At 37.1% G+C, this 12,461-nt stretch overlaps 1 protein-coding gene across 4 annotated transcripts in view; it reads right to left on the bottom strand.

Moving 5' to 3' along the window:
• Window positions 1-12,461, bottom strand: part of OSBPL8 (oxysterol binding protein like 8) — a 70,924-nt gene that overhangs the window by 55,372 nt on the left and 3,091 nt on the right. For 3 of the 4 annotated variants that reach the window (XM_081929219.1, XM_081929223.1, XM_081929220.1), the window contains one exon: window positions 2,437-2,524. In XM_081929219.1, the coding sequence (XP_081785345.1) occupies window positions 2,437-2,478 (42 nt within the window). In that variant the 5' untranslated portion in view covers window positions 2,479-2,524. Of the gene's footprint in view, window positions 1-2,436; window positions 2,525-4,801; window positions 4,853-12,461 lie in introns of those variants that run through there. The other variant, XM_081929222.1, reaches the window with a different exon arrangement.

Genomic DNA, 12,461 nt, shown 5'->3' on the forward strand with positions numbered 1-12,461 from the left:
CCTAAAACCTCCAGAGAGGGATGAGAAACATCTCTGTCTGGAATCCTAGAAAGCTATTGGCAGTCAGTGCAGACAATAGTGCGCTAGATCAGGGGTAGCCTTCCAGTTTTTGGTGAGGGCTTGGGGGAGTGGGGAGTTGTAGTTCAACATCTAAAGGACACCACACTGGTTACTCCTGAGCTATGTGGTTCTTAGTCAGGCTGTATAAGGCAGCTCCCCATGTTTCAAAAACATGGGGAGTGGATCATGACACACTCTGAAGTGGGTTAAACTAGCAACACCTTTGCTAAGAAAAGTAGGAAGATCTGCACAGTCAAAAATAAAAATAAGAATCAGGACTGTGTCCCGTATTGCAGATAAAAGGTTATAAGCAAGTTCAGTATGTGAAAAGTTTGAAAAACAACTCGCTACAAGAGAACTTTTGCCTTGCATTGGCGGTAACATGATTAAATAATGTTCAAGATTATGGAATATGTTTGCACTGATAATGTTATGGAGGCACTTAGGGACTGTTTGAAGTTAGCATAACACATCTGAGAGCAATGCTACACATTTTAACGGACTTTTATTTTAGTTATAGATTTAAATAATAATAATGGTAAGTCAAACTGTCATGAAACAATAGATCGAGTGTTGCAAATCAACTAGAATAATCACTTGCTAAATGAATGTCTTCCAAGCTCATTGTGAAAACTACATGTCATCTCTCATGCAACGCTTTGAAGGAAAGAGGAGGAGAAAGACAGAAATAGCATCTTAAGCATAAATGACTCAGATGAGTCTTACAATGGAGCAACTATATTATCAGTACTTACATGATAAAATAGAGCAGAGGATAGTCTAGCCACTAAGACCTCCACAAGCCTGTACAACTGAGCAAATGCCAACAAGAGAAGCACTGAAATGGGAAAGCTGAGTGAAGCAGATAAAAGCTGATCGTCCAAGATTATTGTAATGGCCAGTATGTAAATATTTCAGCACTGCATAGCTAATTACTTTCAAGGAGCTCCTAAGCAACAGGCTAACACACAAGTCTACTGAGATCTACTACTGCTATATTGTACTCGTGAAAAAAATCCCTATATATAATGTACTGCCTCAAGCTAATTAAAGAGCTAAACTACAATTTGACATATAAAAATCGCAGTTCATATTATGTAGGAAATGAGCAAGAATTCAGTTTTTCAAACTCTTACAATGTAGCAGTTTACTTGTTGAATATAACAATTTATATAGAAGAAAAGGACTTTTTCAAAAACTGGGATTCAACATTTTCTATCATGTTGCTTACCTAATTAGAGATTTAGTTATTTCTTTCACTTGTTCATTTAAACATTTTTCTAAATCTCAAGCTGATTCTGGTGAGCCTAGAATACAGGCACATCCATTAGAGACAGGAAAAATGAATAATTTCACTAGTCAATGGCATCTATTTGCCTTTGATTTTTTTTGTCCTGGCCACAATATCATTAAATTGAAGCTTTAAATTAAGAAGTATATTCGAATTTGGTTGTGTTATCTCACACTCTTACCTTCCACATAGTTCAGGAAAAGCAGCCCAATTTTCAGAATGGTGTTTTGTTTAACACTGAGATCTTCTATGATTCTTCTATGCTTTTTCTGTTCTAACAATATTCCAAATCTTTGCAAACTACCACATGATGGAAGGCGGTTGCTTTCACAATTCTTTATCTACCATTTCCTGTTGCAGTTGCTATATATTCTGCTTCTTGTGTAACCCTGTTATTTCTTATTTCCTACCAGGTTCAACATGAGTTTTCTACTGGACCAGTTTAAACCAGCTGTCACCAACCTGGGGCCCACCAGAAGTTTGGGACTACGGCTCTTGCCAGCCCAGCCATGCTGATGAGAGTTTTAGTCCAAGAGATCTGGAGGGCACCAGGTTGGTGGCAGCTGGTTTAAATTAAATCAGAAGTGTGAAAAGGGAAAAAGCAAGCAAACTGCAAGAGTTTATAAAAAGTATATTTGATATTCAATTTGTTGGGAAGTTTTTACATTGTAGACACGCAAGTTATGAAACACTGCAAGGTTCTACTCTACACTTTCTACTAAAATTCATCTGCTTTTGTGGTTTAAATTAGGTGCTACCAAAAGAACAAACCCACCAAAGCATTTCCCTCTTTTTTTCTTTTTTGGGGGTAGGGAATTCTTCTGACGATATGTGCTCAAACCTCAAATAACTCTCTTTTACACACCTTCCCAGTGGGGAAAATTGTTGATGTTTATTGTAAATGGGAAGGGGCGCTCCTATTCCCACTTACCTGAGATTAAGTCCTCCTGAACTCAATGGAATTACTTCTGAGTAGACATGTTTAGGATTGCAGTATTAGTTGGTTGTGAAGCTAGATGGCTGTCTGAGGAAATGCCCTTTGTTTAGGATTTAACCATTGCCAGTCACTACACAAAATTACTTACCGAAGTTCTATCCGGCTCCCCTTCAAAGCTAGTTGTCTCCATAATGAAGCAGAACTTGTCTTTCACTTAAAGTCCTTCCATTCTGTATCTATCAAGAAAAAACACACCTAAAATTAACTGTGAATATAGGTAACATATTGCAACTGAACGAATTACGTTTGATGAGTAACACAGCAGGACACATTGTTCACCACCAATACTATTTATTTCTAAAAATAAACAAGAAAGCAGTATTTGTAGATGATATACTGCTGACTTTGTTAGAAAATAAAGAAAAGGTAGATAGGTGAGCAAATTTTGTTCTCCAAAGTATTTAACGATAGTTAACTGGATACAGATCGCTATTCAGTAATGGGCTATGTGAAGATTACTTGACTCTCAATTTAAATCAGTAAGTTGATGAAAATAAGCTGATGATACAATGAACAAGCTAGAATCAATTTCATAGTTCTTTGCAGTTCAGTGGTTGTCAAAGAGTGTGGCAAGCCACACTGGTGTGGCAGGAGGGGATGGCAAGTGTGGCAGGAAAATTCAAGGACAGTCAAAAAAATATTTAAACATTTCAGTGTAATACACTACAGCATATAGTATCAAAATAGTTGTTGTTTTTTAATTTGCAGAATATGGATATCTTTTCAAAATGAGAGCAAGAACGTCAAGTGTAGGGCTGCCATACATTTGGGATTCATCCTCCGAAAATAGCGTCCGGGCAGATTTCTCAGAAAGCGATTAAAATGTCCAGGAAAATCTGGGCATATGGCAGCCCTTTTTGGGGGGTGAATTTCCTAGAAAATAACTCAAAAAAAACCTCAGCAACTTTTGTGTCTGGATTTAACCTTTTTGAAATATGGCAACCCTAACCAAGTGATACTACAAGCTCACATCTCTCATTGAGTTTGTATAAATACTTAAGGTACATATGTAAGAGGCTCATTTATAATTATATTTTGGGAATGATTCATGTTTTATACTTTCTGGGTGTCCCAGGATCATATTACAAAGTAATTGTGTCCCGTGTTATAAATCAAGCACTATTAGGAGCTCTTTCTTTTTGCTTTCCAATGTATTTCTTATCCATAAAAAAGTTGGTGTTGCAAGAGCAATTTTTTTTTCTGAAAGTGTGGCCCAGAGAAAAAAGTTTGAAAACCACTATTGTAGTTGATGTTATTAGCTTTTGGGAAAACATGAAAGGACTTCCCCTCAAGACGTTATACGAGCAAAAACAGTGGGAAACACAGAAAGCTGTTTTAAGCATAATTGGTGCACTGGGAAGTTGGGGGTTACAACTGAGGAAGGAAAGGTCAACACTTTTTCATCTGATGCAATCTCCATGAAAATAACACAGTCCTCCAGCAATTATGTTTTTTTAAAAAAGCTAAAGTTCCATGTCGTGTGGTAAGTGAAAGAGAGGAGGGGTGAGTGGGTACTATGTGTGGGGTTGTATGAATGCGTGTGTGTGTGTGTGTGTGTGTGTACAAGAGAGGGAATGACCCCGTCGACGTTTTGCATTGGGTGCGTCTAAAACAGGCATGTGGCCCCCATAAGGTTAGCTATAAAGGGATGTGGCCCTCAGGCTGAAAAAGGTTTCCCATACCTACTGTAACCAATTTGCATATAAATCACTTCTGTTTAAGAAGTTTTGAAGTACCATTTCATCATCATTATCAATGCCTATTAAATTCCCACAATCCTGTGTATACCATCCTCAACAACTGGTCTACAGTATCTGCAGCCATGATATGAACTGCTCGCAGAAATTGTGGTTTCCACTAAATTTTCTGTATTGAATATAAACAGTACTATCCAATAGTACTGAAAGCACAACACACAGAATTTTTTTGCCGTTGTACACGAACTACCATACTGACAGTGACTAGTGCTGGAAAAAGTTTATAGATCCACCCTTCCCCTATAAAAGAAGCCAAAATAATTTTGTTATTGATGTTAGCAACAACAGAAATGCCATAACAGAAAGAAGTCTTTAAATCCTTAAGATCAAAGCAGCAAGATGGTGAAAGAAACACATCCCAGCAGGAAATGTTTCTTTCATTCTCTCTAATAACACACAAACTTCTAGATAGAGACAGATATCAAAAGCTTGTTTGCATCAATGTATTTGAGCAATGCCAGGACAAAAACAAATCAATAAAAATCTACGCAACTAACAACCCAATCATATGCATATTTACTCTGAAGTAATTTACTTCCGAGGTCCCAGTGCACATAGCATTGCAGATTGAGGTCCAGTTGAAGTATAAAGATCCCACTCCAATGAACCACTGTTTATCAACTCAGGAACAAGCCTTGTACCTTTCTAGTTATTCCTTCCCACCTTCCATCATACACTCAACATTGATTAAGATACCTGGTTTGTGAAGCCACAGTTTCTTGTGTTATCTGAACCATGAAACAGTAGTTTTAAGGCTTCCCCCAAATCAAGACCTGAAAGTAGAATCAGATCCTGGTCTGAAATGAGTTTTGTTGTTGTTGTTGTTCAAACTTCCTAGAAAACTGTGGATTGAAGATACCAGGAAAATTCCATCAAAGGTGGACACACAAAGGGAGAGGGAAGCGTTAGGAAAAACATGTGAACACTATCATTATCAGATGAAGATACTAATGTCTGCACTGGGCCTAAAGAAAACTTCAGCTGAATTTAACTTTTAGAGGTAAAGCCTCATACTTATTGCACAGAACAGGCATAGCCCTGATTATTTTGTTCCAAACAGCAGTGGAAGCCATGGTAATGTTAGCAACTCCCCCACCCCACCCAGCAATGTGTAAGGCTACAAGTTCATGCATCCATGCATTTTGCTGTAACCACCACAGTTCAATCGCAGGATCTACCCCCATAGGTTATCTATGTAAAAGAAGAAGGGGGGATGTGAATTTGATATTGCCTTCTGGAATATACCAAATCTACATGGCCACCAAAATGAAATTTGAATTAAAATATACATACTAAAATAGAATGGCCAAATTTCATGTTATTTCAAAGTTTTAAGTTTAGTCATTTGCTTAGGACACAAGACTTACACATTTGGGACAGCAAAGGGTAGGGATTCATTGGTTTATTCCAGCCTCACATTTAAACCACAAAATCTATACCAAAATATGTATTTTAAAATGTATTTAATCTCAATGTATGCATTCTAAACATATTTTATCCTAAAACATGCATTTATAAAATATGTTTACACTTTATAAAGCTGAGAACTGTATCACAAAATTTAAATAAGTGCAAAACCTGAAGATACTTATATTCCAATCAGTGTATTATTCCAGGGGCTGTGATTTAAGTCAATTTGCTTAAAATGTGGGTCAAATGAAGTCTCCACCATCCCCAGCAAAGGACTTCAAAATAGTCACTGCTTGGTCATGTAACACATATTTCTTCTCCAATCAGCTACAGAGAGAAGATTCTGCAGGCAAAAATTTTGGCTGTATATTCTAAAAATAAAGACAATTCTAAACAATGATACATGTTCTCTTAGCCAAAGATATTTATGCTTAACTTCACTTAGATAGAAATGTAAAATTAAAATTTATAAATGGGGGGGAATACTACACTCACTCATCCAACAGATGGGCATTTACAAGTATTTTCCTCATTCAGCAATTAAGCCTTAAGTGAGAAGAAAATGAAGTAACACCTCCAACGCTTTCAACATGCAACTGTCACCTATTTCTATATACTGTTTATAATTAACCTGCATAATCATTCAGTCCAAAACATGAAAATGCAAATTGTCTTTTTGTATCTTCAGAAGCAGAGGAACAGATATTTGAATTCTTTCCCTATTTGGCCCATACCTAACCATTAGGCAAATTCCTAACACCATAGTAAAAACACCTTTTGTCAACCAGAGGTTGCAATATGTAGCAATATGTATTTACTGTGAATCCCATGGCTTACCACATTTATGAAACTTGCATGGTCACCTTATCCATTTAGTACTACGGAAGTCTGCAGAATTACAATGTTTCTCATTCACTCAGATGAGACATATAAGCTCATTTACTCAGAGTAGTTTTCAAGCAAAAGTTGCTTCTCTATTCACAATCTTCCATTTTTAAAATGTTTTTTTTACTGAGCTTTTAAACAACACATACGGAAAACAGAACTCTAAAAATGATATCCAACAGTCTCACACGAAGGAAAGTTATCATAATATAACCTTCCCTGTTACCTGGCGATAATGTTACTTCCCTTTCCTTAAAAATCACAAATTCTGTGTCAAAGTACTCTTGCAGTCCACTTGGTATGAAAAGTTGGGCCAACCTGATATAGATAATTCAGAAATAAGCAGCCCTAGTGGTCAAATAATTTCAGTAAAGAAGACATGGCTGCTTGTTTTTCTCATTACTATAGTTTATTTAAAGTCAGTCCCTTATGGGCTTGATCTGAGTGCCGCAAACAAGTTAAATACATTATTAAACATGGTGTCTTTGGAGTCGTACCCCACAAATCCATTCAAACTGTTATAATGGAAGCAGTAACAATGTGAGTAAATGTGGGAAAGTCAGAAAGTAGTTATTTCTGACAAAACTCCTACATTGTGGCTATAGTATGCAGCATAGCTTCCACTGCATTTTCAACACAAATAACTGCTGAAATATTAGATGTTAAAGCTTTCATACTATTACAGATGAAAGTCAGCAATGCTTCATAAATGAGCAATTCAATTTATTACTGTAATTAATGAAAAAATATTACTGATAAAAAGCAGAAGGTAAGACTATAAACAGGAAATAGCTTTAAGGAAGATAATATTACCAATAAACGATATCACCCCTTTGGATAAACTACTGGAAAGGCTACTAATGAAGGTAGCCCTGTTACAGCCTTGGGAATTACTGAAAATCAAGCTTTCCAGTTTATCAAGACAAATAGAAAGGTAAGAATGACAGGCTGTCATGTGTTTATTGGGCAATGAATCAGAGTACCAAATCACAGAGATACTTTGTGACAATAATGTTAAGCAGTCATTCCAAAAAGGCATCCCATATGCTATGTGCAAGGAAGTACTTTGTATATATATCACACATTCACGATATCCCATTTCTAGGAGCTCCACTACCCTGTCATGAAGGTGGAGAGAAGAATTCCTATGCCCATAAAGATGATCACTTAGCAACCAAGTGGCAAAGGGAAATTCCAGGAGGACCTTGACACCCCCTTTGCCAAACAGTAAACTGACTCTTCATAACAACTCCAGCATGGCATGCGGCAGCTCCCACAATAAGCTGAGAGACCAGGAGGCTTGTAGCAATATGCAGCTTCTATTTTCAGGCCAAATCATTTAGCAGATAAATGTTTGAACAAAAAAGAGACAATGCCAAGCTTAATGTCTCAGGATTGCTCAGCTGCAAAGCACACTGCTTTGAATCCCATAGCTCATAATCATAAGCTTTGAGGGGTTGTTTTTTTTAAAAAAAAAAAAACAATCAAGCAGTATATAATGTTTGTGAACCAGATAAATAGGTTTTACTCCATTAAGCAGCCATTTTGCTTGGGTTAAACAAAATTGAGTTCCTCTCATATTTCAGAGTTCAGGACAAATCACACTGCTTTTTACTCTTCACCATACAGAGATATTATGAAGGAGTAAGGGATGCGGGTGGTGCTGTGGTTTAAACCACTGAGCCTCTTGGGCTTGCTGATTGGAAAGTCAGCAGTTCGAATCCATGCGAGGGGTTGAGCTCCCATTGCTATGTCCCAGCTTCTGCCAACCTAGCAGTTCGAAAGCACATCAGTGCAAGTAGATAAACAGGTACCACTTCGGCAGGAAGGCCACTCCCTACAAGGCCCTTTCCACCTGGCCTAGGGGGCAGGGCCCACACCTACCAGCCCCACAAAAGATGCTCCTCATGAGGACAGAGGAACATCACCCAGCTATTGATTTATTGATTTAGTATGTTGTAAACCGCTTTGAGATTTTTATTAAAAATATAAAGCAGTATAAAAATAAATAATAATATAATAAAAGTAAGTAAACAGCATTTCCGCATGCTCTAGCTTCCGTTGCGGTGTTCCATTGCGCCAGGAGCAGTTTAGTCATGCTGGCCACATGACCCGGAAAGCTGGCTGTGGACAAACGCTGGCTCCCTTGGCCTGATAGCGGAGATTAGTGCTGCATCCCATAGTCGCCTTTGGGTGGACTTAACTGCCCAGGGGTCATTTACCTTTACCTTACTATGGAGTAAAGTCCAAGCTGTGATCATGATGAGCAGGCTACAAGAGATATAATGGCAACAAAACAGCACAAGAACTGCCTAAGTGAGTCTCCATTTTTTTATTGTCTTGTTTAATTTCACTGCACACAGGTGGTGTAGTGACATTAAAGGTTTATTATTATTATTATCTATTATGCTGAAAAGTTTCACTAACAACAAAAAAGAACATGGAAGTCTCTTGCAGTGAACTGGAGACTTTCTGCAAAGAACCAACCATACCTCTAGGCAGTTTCTTGAGCAACCTGCGAACATTTTAGACAAATTCAATAATCTGTATAACCTTTGATCCTGCTTGTTCCTGAAAATACATAGCTGTGGGCAAACTAGTGAGCAACTCACAAAGTCTTTCCTAGCAGAAACTGAATACCACTGACAAAATATTGCACTATGTTAGTGAGGTCTTGACACAGCCTTTCTCTTAGCCATTGAGGATTTTAATAATAGATAAATAAAACCATCAGCAGATAGCAGAATTGTAAGAATTAAAGATTTTTAAAGATCAAGATAAATAAAAGATCTTTAGTACCAAAAGGTTATTAAATTTGACATCAGATTAGCATATCCAGGGAGAGAATGCCCCATAAAGCACCTCTGCTGCAAAAGCCTTCAGATAAAGGGCAGCTGGGGAAAAGAAGGGGGAATTAATGTGTAGGATTAGAAGATCACTATTACCACAAATGCTACAAATTATATATTTATTCTACTCTGCCTCCAATAACACACACCAAGATCCTTTAAATGGCCAGTAACCACTTTCTTTCACTTCTCTAACAAGTGGGCAAAGACAGTAAAATAAAAGCAGAGTCAAGATGAAAATGAGAGAATGGAAATGAAACAAGAGCAGCTAACATATGCAGAACAAGACACCATCAGCAGAAACAGAATAGGAGGAAGCCAAAGGTAGTCACCACTGCCTTCAACTTTACAAATCCTTAGTCAACAACTAGCTTTATACAATTTTAAACAGAGGAACAGAACCACATAATGACTTCACTAGAAGAACCTCCAAGACATACTTTTAAGATTGTCTAAAAGCTACTTGCTTTGGAGCACTTTTTCGGGAGTGCAGCTATATATCCTGATCCTCATCATTGGACTTGGAACTCACACTGTCACTACAAGCAGGTTGTTTAAAGGTTTTATTTAGCAATTCAGTACAGCGCACAAACTTGAGCCTACAGGTTACAAAGCATTAAGCACAGAAGACCTCTAAGGTGCATGACTAGGTATTGCTAAGACGTTTATCCAACAAATGACACATATCCTAGACTCTGCTTATGAATGCATGGTCATGACTATTTGTGCAGCACCTTTGAATGATACCACCCTCTCCAGGAATTCTCCAGGTGACTCACAACACCATATGGACTTGGGCCTTCTTTGTGGTAGCTTACCCAATCGTGAGATCCACTTGCCTTACTTCTCTTACCTCTCACAAAGTTGATAAAGCAAAATAAAAAATCAAGAGGGCTGTCAGCTGCTAAATTTTAATGAGTTTTATAGACAGCTAGTTCATTTTTACTTCTAAGTGATTTAATTTAGAGTTACTCTATTTTTATTTGTTTATTTGTATAAGCATTTCACTATTTTTGTAAGCCACTGCAATAATATTCCATGTTAGTTAACATAATAAATAAATAGGATGAGTCTATTAGCATAACATAAAATTATCTGTGTATATTGCAGCACATGCAGCTCAGTTCGCAAGCCGTCACACACCATTTTTCCGCTTTCCACACTTAAAACTAATGTTTTTAAACTGGCAACAAACCTCTTTACTGCTATATGACTCTGCAGTTTGAGCAACAGTGCTGCAGAATCTTTGATAACATATCATAACGAGTGTAAATTTTTCTAAGTAATCTATGCAAGTCAGCCAAGGCAACAATTTCCCAAATTATTTCCAAAGGTGGCAAAAGCAGAATAAGATCTTGAAGACCTGATAAATAAAGTAAGTTTGCAGACAGTCCTCAAAGCACTTGTACAGATAGAATCCCCAAAGGAAAACCACTTGAGAATTGTAAGCATACACTGAGAAATTTGAAACTAAATCAACACTTTGAAGGATGGGAGGAAAGTAGAGGAATACAAAATAATATTAAGACAAGGAATGCATGGTTCCAAAGGCATTCATACACTCTAGTTTGAAGAAAATTTGCCTAGTAACTCTGCATATGAAAAAGAGTAAACAATAGAACAGTGGTGCTATATGTGGCACACTAATTTATCTCTGACCACTAGAGAAAACTATTATGCAAAACTATTATCTGAAAACCATCATATTTAGGGAATCAGGAACAAATTTGGGTAACTACATATTTTTTAATGAAATGTTACATTTTATATCAGATAGTAATCTGATCTATGTAATTCAGTGAAAGGGTTTTTTTTAATGCTTATTTGAATTGCACACTCTAGACGACTGAGCTGCAGTCTAAAATTAAACTAGCATATTGTTCTGTTGGCTGCTACAGATATTTGCACAGCAGTGAAACCAACCAATATTTGTTTTTGGTTTAGAGTTCTGTTCTTCAGAGAGCCAAGATCCAGTTGCATCCTTTTGGGGATTCACAAAAATGCCAGCAAGGTAAATAAAGAAAACAAATCACTTGTAGTATATGTGCAACATATGTGAAATGACTAGTTTTCATGAGATTTTTTAGGACTGGGGGCCCTTGAAAAAATGTAAAAGTAAAATTACTCCATAGGAAACAAAAATAATGTTTGCAAAATTTCTAATGGAATTAGAATCATTTTACAGTGAAAAATAATTTTTAAAAGCCCTGCATCTGTCAAGAATCCCAGATATATTAAAGGTAGTGTGCAATAGAAAAGCAAATGTCAGCAGACAAACTTCCCAATCATAAACTGATTCCGACATACTTGAAAAAGTAGAACTTGGAAAAAGGATACTGGAGGTAGAGTCAGAGATTAAATCATACTCAAACTGAATTTGTACAAGGAAATCCTGTCTGCTCTCAGATGGGAAAGAAAAACTTTTTTTGCTATATGGGAGCAAAATCACTGAGATTTCTGAGAAAGGCAGCCCAGTGGGAAAAGATATACCTCAGAAAGACATCCAATAAAGGATGAAAAAATCTTTACTGCAATAACTGTTACTAAAGAAATGAGGCAGCAGGGAGACTAGAAGGAATACAGTAAACGCGGGGCAAATGAGATAAATGCACATATTACTGAAGGACGCATAGCTCTGTCCAACAGTCAGCCCTCAAGCACCTGGGCAATCACAGAAACAGAACTATACACTTGCATGCACGCACTCAAAATCCTGTCTCTTGTACAATGATTTTGAAGACAACCACATATATTATAAATGTCTATGCTGAAGTATTCTTCCACAGCTGTATGGTCTCTGTAGTTACAAAAAACAAAACAGACAAAGCTGTCTCCTTATTAAATTCAATAAACTTGTGTTGGCATGGAAATGTGCAAGTTTTTTAGTTACACAGAACCATGAAGCAGAAATGATCTAGATCACAAGTTCACAAAAATCAGGATTAAGGTTTTAATCACTTTAAACTGGCCTCTTCACAAAACAGTATTAGTTGACCAGACTAAAGAGATTTGTGTATGTAAATAAGCTCCATTTTTTACAGCCCAATTCAAGGTGCTGGTATTTACCACTGAAACCCTAAACAGGGCCAAGATATTTGAAACACTCCCTTCTTCCATATGAACCTGCCTGTCAGATAAAATAATAATCCAAGACACTGCTGTATACCCTACCACCGACAAAGGGTTAGTTAGCAGAAATATGGGACAGGGCC

This window comes from Podarcis melisellensis, assembly GCF_964234715.1.
Source record: "Podarcis melisellensis genome assembly, chromosome: 10".
In the NCBI taxonomy this organism is placed as follows: Eukaryota; Metazoa; Chordata; class Lepidosauria; order Squamata; family Lacertidae; genus Podarcis; species Podarcis melisellensis.